This window comes from Sinohyriopsis cumingii, chromosome 8 (assembly GCF_028554795.1).
Source record: "Sinohyriopsis cumingii isolate HCF-2022 chromosome 8, ASM2855479v2, whole genome shotgun sequence".
In the NCBI taxonomy this organism is placed as follows: Eukaryota; Metazoa; Mollusca; class Bivalvia; order Unionida; family Unionidae; genus Sinohyriopsis; species Sinohyriopsis cumingii.
Window position 1 is genome coordinate 102,611,345 of NC_142968.1, and position 18,116 is coordinate 102,629,460.

The 18,116-nt window shown below is 33.8% G+C and overlaps 1 protein-coding gene across 2 annotated transcripts in view; it reads right to left on the minus strand.

The window, feature by feature from the left end:
• LOC149794261 (uncharacterized) overlaps positions 1 to 18,116 on the minus strand; it is a 290,094-nt gene that overhangs the window by 226,664 nt on the left and 45,314 nt on the right. For both annotated transcript variants that reach the window (XM_089968394.1, XM_089968393.1), the window contains exons 6-12: positions 13,926 to 14,021; positions 12,164 to 12,297; positions 9,744 to 9,954; positions 6,921 to 7,175; positions 5,769 to 5,920; positions 4,441 to 4,636; positions 1,449 to 1,618 (exon numbers count right to left, since the gene is read on the minus strand). In XM_089968394.1, the coding sequence (XP_089824520.1) occupies positions 1,449 to 1,618; positions 4,441 to 4,636; positions 5,769 to 5,920; positions 6,921 to 7,175; positions 9,744 to 9,954; positions 12,164 to 12,297; positions 13,926 to 14,021 (1,214 nt within the window). The remainder of the gene's footprint in view (positions 1 to 1,448; positions 1,619 to 4,440; positions 4,637 to 5,768; positions 5,921 to 6,920; positions 7,176 to 9,743; positions 9,955 to 12,163; positions 12,298 to 13,925; positions 14,022 to 18,116) is intronic.

An 18,116-nucleotide genomic window follows, 5' to 3' on the forward strand; every position in this document is an offset into this window, starting at 1 on the left:
TTCAAACACTGTTCATTCCCATTTGAATACTGACATTATAATTAGCGTACATACAGAACTTCTATAACTTTACAGCAGGAGGGAAATGTCTGCAAAACCTCTATGCACATACTCATTGCAGGTTGTAAATGAAATAAAATCAACTAATAGTGTTTGAATAGTCATAGTAATAGATACTTAAAGTCTTCAAGTTGTTTGACATCACTAGTTACCAGTAGAGATTTAATTCTTAATCTATTAATTTTAATGTCAGATATGTAGTAATATAACATGATTTACCACTGTAAAGACTCACACTAAAAGAACCTAGGGTCCAGCATTCTCAGTTGATATACTACTTATGCTATTATTCTAAGGTCTAGCAACAGATATGACTGGAGAACATATTCAAAAGAGAAATGCACCTCTGTGAAATTTGATGGAAATGTGTATCTTGTTTAGCTGAGATACCTTCCATGGTCTGAGCATAATGCTCTGTAAACATTGTCACCATGATTAAGCAATGATACACAATACTTCAGGATTCTTTACAATAACTAACATTTTGATAAATCTGGAGAAAAATAGTCAAATTTACTAAAGAGACTTTCTTAAATTAAATCTCCCAGTATTCTGAACAAACCAACTGATTATCTGTCATATTACCTGCAGTTAGAAGAAAACTGACCCTGAACACACATGGAAAATAATCAGCTGACTTATCTACATAAAAACAATAAAATAAATCCATTTTTGAGTATCAAACACATCTTTCTTCTAGTCTGGAGAGTCACATTTCTGTGCCATATTGGCTGATACTAAAGTACTATACTACTGTAACACAAATGGAGGAGAACAAGCTGGTGTGGAAGAGGGGTGAGGGTAGGTGAAAATACTACATCGATCTTACAAATCAAAACCAGACCTTTTGGATTTTCTTTCTACACTGAGGTGTGTTTTACACTTTAACATAGCAAATGAATTGCAATATATGTATCAGCATGCCTGCCCATCTGTGTGACTGTTATTTAAACAGATGGATGAAAGTTTATATGCATGTAGGATGAACTGATTTTTGTTATTCTTCTTATCTTATGAAAGAAATCATGGATGAATGAGTGCATGGTTGGACAAATCAATGTTTTGCATTGATTTATACACACATATATAATGGGTCCGGGTAACACCCAAATGGGTCATGGGAGCAGTGGGGGTAGTGGAGGGGAGGCAGAGAATTTGTATTAAAAATGAGCCAAGGAAGTATTTGTAATTTGCATCTATACTGATACATTGATTTCAATAAGAAAAAGTACCCTCCATGATGAATACACCCATCATGACCATGCATACAACCATGTCAAGCAAAAATGAGATGAATTCAAAAAGCTTTGCCAACAACACCTGGGAAATGTGATAGCTATGTTTTGCCTATGCTTTGCAGGTGACAAAAAAAGTATTGTCCTCCATACCTTCAGATAGTCTAAACTCCCAAGGTCAAATGTCTCAAACATCAAGGTCATTCTGCCTCCATTTGTGGTTTGAATTAGCCAGGAACAAAAGAGAACACCAGGATATGACTCGATTCCATATCCTGGGGTAAACACAGTCCCATTGTCGGCATTAATGTGGAAATCGCATCCTGAAAACAAAACAATTTATAAATAAAAATAAAAGAAGTTTCACAAATCCAAATTATACATGTATATTTGAGAGTACAGTAGTAGTTTAAACAATTTTGAATTTGAAATCATGTACATAATCTTTTTTCACTGTATATTGTGTACAATAAATCCATTTCAAAATGTAAAACCCTTGAATAATTTTCTTTTCAAAATTATTTATATTATAAATTTAGATAAATACTTCTATAGCATGTAATATTACTAACATTATAGTGTTATATGCCAAAAACAAAAAATATTATTGTGGCAGAAAACAATACGTATGGCATTATTACAATAATAAATGTACTCCAATAGCTAAAGCTGAAATGGTGCAAGCAATCAATGCCTGACTGTCATAATGTTTATGTACAGGTATGCAAATGACATCCATTCGCAGGTGTTCAGATGCTTTAGTTCCAATGCCATTCCAACTGTGAGAACACAATAGCAAACAGATATCATTGCCTGCCTGAGCTTTGATAAATTAGTTGTGTCAGGCTTTAATTATTCACACTTTTTAGACATTGGCTGTAATACAACATGAAAGTTAACTGTAACTAGAGCTATTTTTAGCAAAACATGCAAAACAAAGAGACCCAACTGATAAAATTGTTCAGTCAGGAACTTAAACAGAGGTACATGTACTCTGAGAAAACAAAATGGGTGTGTGTGTATAAAACAATAATGTGCAGCCACAAGTATGTAAAATGGTGAGAATTAAAATCATGCAAGTATTCAACAACTATAAGCTGGACAAAATTCACTTGAAATCAATGAGGATCTTGCTGCAGAAATAAAAGTTAGAAACACTGCTCAATCATTCCATTAATGAGACTAAACCCATAAAAGGTATATTCTAAATTGTCCTTAATATGCAGAATTTGTCAAGGGCTATAACTCTATCCAAAATAAATTTGCATCAATATTTGTTGAATGGTTCCTGAGGTATGATAATTACAAGCAACATCCCATGTGAATATCAGAATTTGTTACGGCAAATAACTATGTCAAGTTCACAAGACAAAACCCATAAAAGGCAAATCTTGGTCTCTGAGACAATATGTACAACCAAACTGCATCCATATATGCTGAATGGTTCCTGAGGTATGATAACTACAAGCCACATCCCATGCTAAAATCAGAATTTGTCAAGGGCTATAATTCTATCCAAAATAAATTTGCATCAATATTTGAATGGTTCCTGAGGTATGATAATTACGAGCAACATCCCATGTGAAGATCAGAATTTGTCAAGGCTATAATTCTATCCAAAATTAAACTGCATCAATATTTGTTGAATGGTTCCTGAGCAGCGCTATGAATGGTACAAGAATCTGGTGTAATAGAGATTTAAAACTGATCTAAAAGGGCAATAACTCTTGCACGATTGCATGATTGGTCTTTAAATATTGAAACCTTTAAAAGGCATATAAATATAATAAGTGTCTACATAATAGTATCCATTTCAATGTAACAGCTATTGTGGTTAAAAGAAGTAAATGGACAGACTGATGATTAAACATGTGGAAAAAAGTTATTACAAATACAGGACTCAAAATTAGTCTTGAAAGATTGAAACCTTTTAGAGCCACATCTCCATATAATAAGCTATTCACCAAATGGTATTCAATTCAGTGTAAAGTTGCAGAGATATGGTGGTCACAAGAAGTGTAAATAAATGGACAAATAAATGGGTAAATCAACAGGTGGAAAGGGTGATTAATAATACAGGACTCCTGCATTTTAATGTGGGACACTACGTAATTTTTTAATATTTTTATCAATTTCAAGTAAATACACAGTCTAATAACAAAAATAAACTAAACCTCTTCATAAAGCTGGTCCCTATCATTACAGTTCTATCTTAATCCTTCCTGGTGAATCAACGATTTTTGAAAAACATTCTCATAAATGCTTACTGGGTTTTCTTAACATGAAACTGCTCTTGTCAGTATTGATGAAAAAGTCCTAAATATTTACATAATGGAGACCCAGTGGGAGTTGTATAAGATGATTTTAAACAAGTCATGATATTTTCCATGAATAATTAAAACATTTTAGTAAGTGTTACAATACCTTAAATTGGTTAAAGTCTAACTTGAAAAGAAAAAACAAAGTTGCCATGAACAATGTCATGTCTGAAGAAAAATGTGATAGTGATGTCTATGTTCATAACTGACCTACTCTTGTATAAAGGAAATTGAAGATTTAAAAAACAAACCGTCAGAATTATCCTTTACATCAATGTTGATAATGTTTACTAATGTAAGAATGATTTCAAGATCATGCCTATTTATGAAAGAATATATTTAAGAAAGCTTAATTTATCTTTCAACCTTTCATGGCATCTATACCAAACTAAATAAATGATTACCAGTATGTTCACCATTTCTACATCTAATAACTTTCTTCTTCCTAAGCCCAAAAGCAAACTGTATAAAGATAGTTCAATGTTTTACCTGTGTTGCATATATATATATATATATATATATATATATATATATATATATATATATATATATATATATATATATATATATATATATATATATATATATATATATATATATATATATATATATATATATATATATATATATATATATATATATATATATATATATATATATATATATGTAACTGTCAAACTATTGATGTTACAGAACCATGATCTGCACTTCCTTTCATCAAAGATTTTAGTAGTGAATGCAACCAATCTAAATGATATCTAAAACAGTCTATGGAGAACTGTGTGTGTGTGTTTGTGTGTGCACACATGCATGTATGTGTGTGTTACCTCGTCTGTATGTCATCAATAGACCTCTGCATGACATGTGCTCCTTCAAATACATGTAGATATAGGCAGAGCTTCCTGTTGTCATAACAGCAGCTGGAGAGCTTCCTTTCTGAAGAGTTATCAATGCTTCAGACTCTGGTCCAGCCCCATTGTAAATTGTCACATTATCTTCACAACAAAGGTCAACATCCAAAATCTGTTGGGTTTTTTTATAAAAAAAGAAGGACACAGTCAAAAGAATTAACAAGGGAAGGCAGTAAAAAAAATTGTTTTCAGATACATTGATTTTTTTGTAGGTAATTTACTTAATTTTAATCTGTACATTTTTTTACTGTTATCTGGAGAATTTCTTTCAAATCAAGATTTTCACTGACACTATCTTCAGCACATAAAGAATATTAAAAAGTTAATAAATGAATTAGCACATTAATATTTCAAAATATAGAATTAATTCAAGAGCATAATAAAATTATAATGTTAAATGTCCATTCACAGCAAAGCACTTAACATCATTACTTTCTATTCTCATTTACAAAACAAATCAGCACAACTAATTCAAAGTACACCATATGGTCACATTTAAAACTACCCCTATCACCAGTAGTGTGTGCATATTCACCATATTATCCAGAATAATCACTTGTATGCACTACTACCTCTCTGTAATTGCACTACCTCACTTGTATTGCACTACCTCACTTAAATAAACCACTACCTTACTTTTATGCACTAATACCTCAAATGTATTGCACTACCTCACTTGTATTGTACTACTACCTCACTTGCATGCACAACTACCTCATTTATATACACTACTCTCTCATGTGTATGAACTACTACTTCACCTGTATTGCACTATTTCACTTTCACTGCACTACTACCTAACTTGTCATTACTACAACTTCATATATATATATATATATATATATATATATATATATATATATATATATATATATATATATATATATATATATATATATATATATATATATATGCAACAACCTTACCTTTATGCACTACTCCCTCACATGTATGCACTACTACCTCGCCTGTATGCACTATTTCACTTGATTTGCACTAATACCTCTTGTATGCACTACTACCTCATTTGTATCACACTGTTACCTCACTTGTATGCACTACTACCTCTTAGATTTACAAAATGATAACAAGACATGCATAGTATTAAGTTCTGAGAAAATCATGATGTTCTGGGATAATTTTAGCACCTGCTTCCCCTCTGCAAATTTTGACCAAACAGTGGAATGTGTATTCATTAAGGCATGTGTGCATTTTACTTTTACAAATTGTGTAAACTGTTATACCTCCATGGTAATGATGGCATTTCCTGTGGTGATGATACTGTGAGTTAGTTCCTGATTCCCCATATAGTATACTGGATACAGCGGTGTATATAACTGACGTGCTGAGTCTACTGCCGTTAATGTGGAGCTCAGTGTGGGTATTGAGTCTACAGCTAGAAAAAGTTTTAATTTGCAATAAAATCTTTAAAAGTTGTAAAAACTGCTTTATTATATACCTATCAATTTTCTGACCCATAAAGAGAGAATTTTACCATCATTTCTGATAATTAGAAAAACAATGCTATTGTTTACTAATCCTGTACTACCATGCTCTTAAATGAGGCTGGAGTAAATTATAAGCAAAGGTTTCTAGGTTACAATATCTTCATTCCTAGCAACAGAATACCAACACTAACAGTAAACAATGCTCTCTCAGCAATTATAAAACCTTGCATAACATGTAAAATATCAGGATGATCCAAACCATGATTTGTCAATATGACCATAAAAAGAAGTTATCTCATATTTTTTTTAAAGTAGATAATATACCCACCCAAAAGGTTCATCTGAAACAAGAGCACATTTGAAAATCGCATATCATGACATTACTTTACAATAAGACCAATTTACAGAAGTACCTAACTGGTAACATTGTTAACTCAGTTCTTGCATAATGAATTTAAAATTATAAATATTATAATTATCTCAAAATTAACAGGTATAAAACAAAATAAAATCATTATCACATTACTGCTAATTTGATTGCTAGATCACATCTTGTTATCAGCACAAAATATCTGGGTCTCGTAATGTTCTGGAGTTACTGATAACTCAGCATAATCTGGCTATCAAGATCATGTTACTGTGATAATAATATATAAGCCCAGTCAAACTGCCAACTGTACAGACCAAGATCTGCCATCACATAATGTGCCAGCAGATCTGAGTCTATGTAATTTATTCAAAGTAATCAGTAGAGCAAATATAGACCCTGATTAGTTATTAATGGTACAGTACATTACTTCAGATGAGGGTCTATACCAGCAGTTGGACTTGACTTACATCTAAGTATAAATGGTACTTGTGATCAACATTTTTGTCTGTATAATTCTGTGTGCAAATCACTAAAAGACAGCACTGATACTTTAGTTCATAAATTATGTCAATACGTACTTGGTACACCAACGGAGTTTGGACATGTTCTAACATACAAATCACAGCAGGTACTTGTCACAGGGGCAGGAATTTCCCGAAGCAGGTAACATTCCCGTTTGGTAAGATCATAACTGAACCCCTTATAGTCAACACTGAGAAGGATATCAGATATACAGACAGACACACTCTGTTGTGACGACAACTTGCGAACTGTGACCAACTGTCCTGGCGTTTCCTTCCTTTGACTAACCTTCTCCACTGTGCATGCAAATCCTTGAAACAGATAATTTTTGAATGACATAGGAATCATATTTGATATCGAATTATAATAATTAAATCATTCAATAGATCCATGCATCATATAAAGTGCTTCTTCTCATTAACAATTGATTTGGAAGTCATGAAAGTGACCCACATCACACATAAAGTCATCTTATACCAAAGCATGTTCTAGCAATACTTGTGTCATATAAATGTATTTTGTAGCTGGCAAAAATTTATAATAACAGCTGAGTTTGGGGGTTTACTAGATATTCCCAACATTGGGCTGGGGGGGGGGGAGCAAAAAAGACCCATTGCATTGGCAGATTTTGACAGTTTAATTACCTAGCTACCAGCTCTTAGTGAATGCATGGCATTATACCCGATTCTCAAAGCCAAGAACTAAAACATAATAAAATGAATCACATAACCATAGCAGAATAAAATTTTGTTTAAAATATCTGTATCATGTATTAAATTATAATATAGTTTTATTTAAGTCATTTGGGTTTATGACATTTATATTTTAATTCCATAATTCAGTGGGTGGCTGGTATTATAGTAAAAGTACATGTACACTACGTTTAGTGTTATCATTCATAAATCAAGGCTCATAGCCTAGGTCATGGCAGCAACTATTTAGATCCAGTATGCCACGCATTATTTTGAATGAAGGTCACAAAGGCATCACATGATACTAGGAGTGCATTTGTCTCGTACAGGTATCTTGCATGCCCTAATTGTCAATAATCTGTGAAGGTCAGAACATGACTCTTAAATTATTTCACAATCTAATGATCTAAATGTTCAAGAATATTTTTAATGATTCAGATTTTGTTGATTTCTTGCGCATATATAGACTATATAAGAGAATATAAGTACCACGTTTATCATTCTACAGTTTATGCCAACTCTGTAAAAAAGAGAGGAAATCAGGATTTATTTATAATTGTTCATTGGAATAGCAGAGTGGAAAACTTAATTTAAATATTCAGTATCTGCTGGAGTATGTGAACTTATTCAAAGCCTTGAAGATTTAAGTAATTCTATTGGATTATGTGAAACTTTCAAGGATTCATTGAGAATCATTTCAGAATTTCAGATTATGTTGATTTGATGCACACACAGCGACTATATAAAAGAATTAAAGCAGCACATTAGGATTCTTCAGTTCATACGCTAGTTTTGTAAGCGAGAGAGGAAATTGTGATTTATTTATAATTGTTCGTGGAGAAGCAGAGACAAAATATTTATTCTAAAACAGACAGTAACCTGAGAATTATGAGAAATTATTCAAGAACTCAAACATTTAATTAATTATGTTGTATTATGTGAAACTTTCATGGACTTTAGTGATATTCTACCTTCACTAGATAACCTTGATGTAAAAAAAATTGTATTGATAGAAATGATTCTTCAGTGGTATTAGCAATTTAGCACATAAAAACATTAAAACCTTTATTCGGAATACCTTTGAAGAGTTCCTGGATTAGTGAGAATTGATAGTACAATTTAGGATATTCTAGGAATTCATACACTGTAAATTATATTTAATTCTTACACTTTATATGATTGTATATTTTAGGGAAACAAATATTTATTTTGAAAATTTGAATGCTTTTTTGTCTTGTTACATAGTTTAAGTCCTAGATGTAACAATTAAATTTTACTGGATCCAAGACCATATCCATAATACAAAATGAGTATTTCTGTAGCTAGAAAGTTTATTTCAAAAGATTGCAATGAATGGTAACAAATATAATAAAGCATCTGATATTCTTAGAATATAAATCTTTATTACATACCCATTTCTTCAAGTACGGCAGATATGGCATTTAACAAAGATGTTTCAATCCATAATTTCTGTATCACATAACATGACTGGAACTATTTAGTTGCTTTTTACTTTTATTCACACTTTGGTATTCTCTGATATGTCAAATCAAATCTTTATCAATCCAAGTTAGTTTTTTATGCATTTCACACTGCATACCTAAAACTACATGGAAAACATGAAAGGGAAGTGGAGTAGATAATAAATGCAAAAGTCCATTTGTGTTTTGTTCTGAGTTAAGGGGGAAAAAATCATTTTATATCGCATGTGACTGTCTACACATGATGACCTCAATATAACCATAAAAATATTCAGCTTATTCCTTCTGATAATTCAGAGCAAACCATTCAAATAGTTTTGTGTATATATTAATCAGGGATTAAAATCATTAAAAACGTTTAATCAAGACCACTTCTGTAACTGAAACAATATTATTCTCCAGCTGCATTTTCATTACAGTCTCCTGTCTTAAGTATCAGGAACATCAGGAGATAACTTCTTCTTTCCGATTCTTCCATAACGTTATTCCCTCATAAACTGCATGATAGAAATTCACCAAATTTTGTACATGAAGACTATGAACTAAATTAAAGTGATATTGATTAAATGGCAGTGATAAAACATAACTGAGTAATTTAGTGCAATCCATGGCCATACACATTCTAAAAAAGGGATGGTGTTACACTGAGTGGCATTATAGCAAGGGACAACTGTAGCTTAATCAAGTAATGTCCTGTTAAACTTACTTGTTGACCACTGAAATTCAAATCCTCCATAGTTTCTGTTTGCATCACTGATAAAACTGCCAATAATGAAGTTGTTACTACTGACAATTCTTGTGTAAGAATCTGGCAGGGTACCAGAAAAACGACCCACCAGTCTGCTGGTAGCAAGGGTGGGCCCTCCTTCTCGTATATCCAAATAATCCACATCTTTTTCTGTCTCAAATCTATTAAACTAAAATAGAAGAAATAAATAATCAGAAAACCCAAGTTAAAATGTAGCAAATTAAGCAAGGTTTTCAATCAAGAATAGCCATTTATTTGTACAGGAATCAGCACCTACAATTTCCAAAGTTTAAGAAAGTTCATTTTAAAAGTTATTCAATTAATTCCCATATTCTGTATGAGACAATTCACCCAAAAAAGAGTAACATCTTTTCAGTTTGACACAAACTGGTCTGAATCTATAAGACACTTCCTTTTTCCAATTCCACATAAATGGAAGTGCCTGACTGACACAGGATTCGATCTCCATCAAAGAAAACCATAAATATACATTTCTTGCCTTCACACCCTACTGATTACATATAGGAATGATGATAAAAAGCCAATGTAGCAAAGAAGACTCATGCTCTACTTTCAGCAACAACAAAAATCAAAAATGGTCTGTAACAATTTATTAGTATTATATACGTTATACAGAATGGAAGTAAGGGGGCAGCATGAAAAAGAGACAAAATAAGGCTAGCAGAATATTAACAATACCAGCGACTATCAACATGTTGAACATTTTGTGCACCATCTAAACTAAATACAACAGCATTTGATGAACATAAAATACAACATGCAATATACTGAGACATTTATTAAATATATATCAAAAGTAGGTATAATTGCTCAAATTCTTCTCAAAATTAATTTGTAATTTATTTACAAGATTTAAGTTTCAGCACAAATACAGAAAAGAATTTAATAACAAACTTTGTCTTTAAAAATAACAAAATTATGTCCTTCATGTCTTCACTTCTCCATATGTTTCAACTGCGATATTAAATTTAAAGTCCTTCAGGCAAAGCCATGGCAACAGCAATCATCTTTCCCACCATGTAACAAACTCTACAAAAATCAACACATGATATCCACCATATGCCTTTCTGCTTTCTTCCAATCTGAATATTCCCTTTTATTCTTCTGCACTATTAACACTTTTTCAAAGCTTTTTTGTCCCTTTCATCTGGTCATGTCCCTTGCTGGATGACATTTAAAAAATAAAAGCAACAGCTTGATCATGCAAACATCTGCATCATGAAATGCACATAGTCTAATGTGTCTAAGGTACTCTGATGAAGCTAGTCTGGTTATCTGACTCATTGCACTTAATATAATATAAAACCCAGATCCATATTAAACAAGGACAAGCCGGTATCTGGATTATACCATAAACAAGCATATTTCCATAATTTATGCTTTAATTCTGTAAGTCCGCATTTTAAGGGTCATTTCCATAAGACTTATGGCAAAAGTGTAAGGTTGGGAGGTCTGCAAATCCCCTTAATTAGGAAATTTACACCAGGTACTGAAATATGACCAATCACAAAGTAGAAACCAATTACAAAAACAAATGCTATTATATGAATCCTTCTTATACCCAGCCCACTAATATATATGTCCTGAATCTTTGAAAATGAAAATTCATAACAATTTAGTAACACCAAATTCTAATAGTAGACAAAGCAAAACAAGCTTAACATATACAAAGTTGTATTACTATAGTGCTGTCATAATTTAAAAAATTATCTATTTGTCAGACAGCTGTCCATTTATCACAATCGTCATATCATCATCTTCCTCTTCCTTTTGTTTATATTATTATCAGTGTCATTATCATCATTACAGCCACTGTCATTTGTCAACTTCCTCCCTCTCCTCTTCTTTCCATAGCATGACATAATAAATAACCTAAACATATTTACTGTCGGATATGAAATTTATTTTGTTTCCAAGTAAATTCTGGTTGACTACCACCACCAAAGATATCGGCATGATACGAGAGTGATACATGTACATCACAATGTCACGTAGTACCTAGCTAAAGCTGAGTGATATCAATTAGTGAGGGCCTCAAGGTAGATTAGTTCTTGGCTGATTGTGTTACCCTCTTTAAATAAAGTCATTATTTTTATTTTTATTATTATTATTATTATCATTATTATTATTATTATTATTATTATTAGTGACATTAAGTCTTTGCCATTATTTAATATTTATAATTTCTCAAATACTTAATATTTATAAGTTTGGTTCATCACACAGGCAGCTTGCAAAACTTGAACAAAATTATAAATCAGTGCATGCTTCTCATGGAACTGAAAGATTCTTTACCTATTTTTTTTTCTTCTTGACTTTCATTTAAATAAATCATACTGTTATAGAAAAGAAGTTACCATAATTTGAATTTGTGAACCAACCACTCCCTCAATTATCCAGTGACGTGTGGTATTGCCTGGATAGTTGCTTCCAGTGTCATGGCTACGAATAGTTCCACTTGTCCCGTTGTAGTAAAAACTATTCCGTGAAACTGCAAGTTGTTAAGGACACAGCAAATGCAACAAAAAGCTATTTCAACACTAAGTAAAAAAACATACAAATATTACAAAACTTTGTTTTACTGTTCTTTTCTGCATTATTTCATTATAAAGTTCATGAAGCAAAAATCAGAACTTTTCATGGTGAAACTGACAACCAAATACTCATACATTTAATTCAAGGATTTTTCAAACCAAGAATAAAACTTAACATCTTTTCAGGAATCTCTAATATTAATAATTTTTCAAGTCTTTGTCAATCCTGTATTAGTAGGGCAAAAAATAACTACCCACACTAAATTTGTTTGCAATCCATGCCCTTCCTTTTTTTAAAAAAGCCATATCATAGTAAATGCCATCCTTAAATACTAAATGTTTATTTAAACTAAAAAGAAGTAAATTCTGTTACCTACTCCTCATAGTGACACCTAACAATTGGAAGTTGTATGTACATCAGTGTTTTCACCATGATGTACAAATTGCATATATATAAAAATTACAAAACTTAAAGAATCATTCCTTAAAATCTTGTGAGTGTCTTAAATTCATGTAAAAACAATTTATCAATCAGCCTAGCAAAACCATAAGGTCAGTAATATTAACAGCTCAATCCAATCATGTAGGTGCTCAATTTCTAGTTCAACTTCCAAAATCAAGCATTAACTAAACAAGACATTATAATTATTTAGTTATTAAAAGCATCAAACCAAATAACTTTGTGGATAAATATGTATTGGTATTTAGTGGTAAATATCTCTGCTATTACATACATTTTAATGCATATGATATAAAGTCAATGTTATAACACAATGTCATAACACAATGTTATAACACAATGTCACTGCCACTGCTGGAAATAACAAAATCATCTGGCCTGCCATGACAACGAAGTTTACACTTGCTGAGTGCATGGTGTTGCATCACATGAAAAGCAAGTTTGATGCTGACTATTCACTAAATGATTACCCATGGGATTTTATTCATTTGAAACCTTTGTGAGACTTTTCTGCATTAATCCAAACTCCAGATTTTACAATTTTTGTTCTATGTAATACTAACCAACAATCCACAGAAAGTATTTGAGGAACAAAGGGATAACCAAATTTATATCTATTTGTTGGACAACATATACAGAACAGCTCATGTGATTTTTTTAAATTCCCCCCACTTTGCAGTGAGGGTGAAAACAGCTGAGTTGATTTGGTAAAAGGCCTCCACCAACTCTCCACACATTCTGTCAGAATCAGGACAGTTTCTTGTGGAGTATTATGAAAAAATTCTATCAGGGACTAATTCAAAATTCTTATATCTGATTGGTCAGTGACCTTATGCTAACCAATCAGAAATAAGAATTGTCTGATTGGTCAGTGATTTGATGTCAGTTAATCAGTCATCATAATTATGAGCTGAGCTTGATTCTGAGAATTATATGTAATCTTTAGGTCACGAAATAAGAATCTACAGTCAATATCCTGAAATAAAAGGGGCAATATGATTTTGCATAGTGCTACAGAAAGAGACAAAAAAGGACATATGTAGAGCTAGAACTTTGGATAAAGAAAACTGCTCAAAACCTGTTGAATTTGACTTCATATGGTTAGAAAAGAATAGCTGAACATACCACACTCCATTTCATCGGATCCATCACCACAGTCATCCTTTCCATTGCACAGATTCTTCAGTCCAATACACAGTCCATTGTAACATCTCTTGGTATCTAAAAATAGAATATACCATATTTGTGGCAATGGAGCCATGTAAGTGATTTAGCAACCTATCAGTGAGATTGCAGATATAATCCTTTCAACAGTTATTGTCTTCTGTATTATAACCTAACTACCACATGTACTTGTTTAAAAGATGAGTCTATCTGCAAACTGAATAGACCCAGATCTGCTAGTGCATAATGTGCCACTATATCTGGGTCTGTGCAGTTTGTTAGTATTAATCAGTAGAACAAACAAGATAGACCCTATTATGCAGGTGCATTATGCCACAACTGATCAGGATCTTTGGTCTTTGCAGTTTGACTGGGCTTATATTCGAGTATATATGGTAGAGTTGCAATCACTAATACGTAGCCCAAAATTTAAAACCTAGCTGCAATTTTGGATGAAAAGGCTAAATTGTATGCATATATATGATAATTCCCAATTTCTGGGTGAAATCCCAAGTTTTAATCATAATTCCCATTGTAAAAGGTTTTGGGGCTAAATTCACATTTATTGGGATGAAGAAAAAAAACTTGTTAATATGATAGTCTTACTTAATAATGGATACAGAAAACTACTAGTGTCTTATTAATGAAGGCCTCTAAAGTCTAACAAGATTGCCAGGCCTGCATTCAAGACTGCTAGGCCTGCATTCAAGATTGCCAGGCCTGCATTCAAGACTGCCAGGCCTGTATTGAAGATTGCTGGGCCTGCATTCAAGATTGCCAGGCCTGCATGTCAAGATTGCCAGGCCTGCATTCAAGATTGCCAGGCCTGCATTCAAGATTCCCAGGTCTGCATTAAGACTGCCAGGCCTGCATTCAAGCCCATGATCAGAGCACTGCTTTAAAACGTGTAATCTTGACTTATGGTTAACATCGGAGATGTGGTGGCTCAGTGGTGAGCATGCTGGACTCATGACTGAAAGGATGTGGGTTTGAAACCTACCATAAGACCAATATGGGTCAGTTACTATAGTGTGTCCTTAGACAAGGCACTTTAATATTGCTGCCTCGGCACTAAATAACCTACTTGTGTTGCAGTGCCATAAAGCACCAATCTAAACCATGTTGAGCAAGCAACCGTCTTGACTTCAAAATGATTAATCAAAAGTATCATACGAGTCCATCATGGGGTTTAAGAAACAAGAAAATTTGTAGAAAGAATTAAACAAATATGACCTTGACCTGAACTGGTAAGAAAGCATACTGCAGAATGAATCGTCTTCCTTTCATAACGTTTCATCCACAGCATGAACAACACCCATCAAGGCATTCAGGTAAAACAAAAGAAAAAACTTCAACCAAATCTTGAAATACAGATTTTCTATGATTGTGACTTCGACCTCTAGGTGAATGGAGCAAGTGAGCATGTTGGAGAACGAAATGACTTAGCTTCATGCTCTATGCTGAATATGAAGACGATCTATCAAGCAGTTTATGAAATACATACAAATGAAAAACCTGAATAAAAACTTTAACAAACTGTTGATACTGCCACTATCATTGCTACATCCTGCAACCCATTAATATGGACTCAAGAGAAACACCAAAATCGTCACAAGAAAACAAAAAAATGGACTCAAGAAAAATAACCTCAAAAACTATTACCTGTCACAATCAAAAGTACATCCTAGTAAAATCTATCTCTGGATATTTCCTTTGATTTATGAAACTGCATTAATCCACAGATAATCCAGTTATGACAAGGGGCACCCTGCTTAAATCTGACTCGAGTTACCCCAGTCCTATAATCAAGATTTTGTGAATTTTTTCCTTAGCATCCAAGATATACCAATTTTTCTAGTGAAATATGTTTCTTTAAAATACTTACCCAATCATAAATACCCAATCATAAATACCTCAGAAGAAATACCACTACCTCGCAAATCCAGCCCTTACAGATACTACTTTTAGTTAAAGGGAGCTAAAAGTTGTCTACCGACCGATTTGGTAGCCAGACAGATTTATCTCCCCTTATATATGAGACTTGTGGCACAGTGTAAGAATATCCCAGCTATTAGTGGAATGGAGAGCATGCTCCCTAGATGTATAACTGCAGGGAGGCTGGGAGGGTGTATGTGTATTATGATTCAGTATGTGTTTTCGAAGATACATATTTTACTATGAAAAATTGGTTTCTTCTTCAAGTACATTACCCAATCATAACAACTTTGGAGAATAGGTAAGAGGTGGAAGGAGGTATATCCTCTTACACCGGAGATACCATCTCCAGTCTCCTAAGGTACTGAGACAGCTTCTAGGTAACCTGACTGAAGGAGACTCCATCTGTCGGGGCACGGCTTCAAGAGGGAAAAAATTTCCTCCTGCAAATCCAGTGGAAGTCGTGAAGCTGAGTCTTAAGGAGCTGTCAATAAATCTGGAAAGGAGACCTGCTGAACTGTGAAAATAGATCCTACTGGATAAAAATGGCCTCTCTGGGATGACAGATCTTGGAGATAAAAGCTAGAGAATGTGGACTCTGATCTCCATCCCACAGATGTCAGTTAGCGAACAGTTCAGGTCTGATGCTATGGGTTGGTGGCAACTACTCGAAACTCTTGAACCAAAGTGCGTAAAAGTTCATTGAGCTGGGGTTATTTCTCTATATGCTGAAGGAATAACCCATTACTCCAGGATGTGATATTCTGTTCCAACTGATATTTCTGTCCTTTTATGAGAAGTAGAAAGAGGCAGGGAAAGAGGGTTCACGACAAAAGTTTAGCTACCCATGGAAAAGATGGTTCTCAGCAATAAAAGAGGATGCCATCATGAATAAGACTAATCCATCTTGTCTAAACTTGCTTTTGAGAATTCTGCCTTTTGTTGCTAATGCCATGAGGAAGCAGGTCTTGCAGGAAAAGGAGCACGAAAGAATGAAAATGGTTCAAACGGTTTCTTATCCAGCCAGGTTAATACCTAAGATAAGTTCTGCTTTTGGCGTAGGGTTAACATTTCTGGCCAAGTATAAACAAAGCTGGTGAGAAGGACAGACAAGTCCTGGGTTTGTCAGATATTCTCTCTCCACTGATGATAAAAGGTGTTGGCGATCATGGATCAGTAAGCTTGGATCGTACTTAGTGCTAATTTGCTCTCTTCGAAGAGGAAGTATGTTATCATCTGTGGTATCAATACCTGGTGAGGTAAGTTTGTTTGTTGTGCACCATTTGGTGAAACTGTGCCATTGTCTTCATATGCTTTCAGAGTGGAGCGCCGTTGCACCTGTGTGATTCTCTCCATGACTGGTTGCGAAAATGTTAAATTTTGAGGGCCTGTTTGAGACAATCCAGACATGCAGGTTCAAGGCCATGGACAAGAATGAAACAACTGCCATCATGGTTACATGAGTAGATGAAGGAAAACCAGAAGGCTGTGGGGTTTCCAATGCAAGATTGATGAGGTAGTTAATCCACAACTCTGCCAAACAAAGTGGTGCGATGAGGATGAGGCCACAACTCTGCCAAACAAAGTGGTGCGATGAGGATGAGGCTACAGGCTGATTCCCTTGCTTTCTGAATCACTTTGAGATGAGAGGGGTTGGAGTTGATTTAAGAGATCAGGTTGGTCCAATCCAAAAATAGGGCGTCCAATGCCCAAGTTGTTGGGTCCGGGATGGAAGAAACAAAGGAAGGGTTTTGGGAATCTCCATTTGTCACAAACAGACCCACCAATGGTCAGTCCCATCAAGTACAGATCTGAGTGAGAACTGAGGAATGGAGAAACCATTTCTTCTGTACTAGTTGAATATTCCATGATGAAGGGTTGGTCAGTGCATTGAGGAGTTCCAGGATATGGTGAACCTGTATGGTTTGTTGATGACAATACCACTTCAAAAAGTCTTACACCATGACACAATTGTCTGGGGACTGGGGTAACTCCCTTGTTGCTGGAGATAATAAATCACCATTGTAGGATTGAGATAATCATTGTTGTTGAGAAGTCACCATTAGAGAGTTGTTAGACAGAATGAGAATTCCCTTGCCATCTAAATATTCTTACCCCAATGAAAGGCTTCCACAATGGCTGTACTCTCCAGAATTATTTATATGAAGATGTTGTTCCTGGGGAAAACATGCATCACTGGCATCCCAAAATGATGGT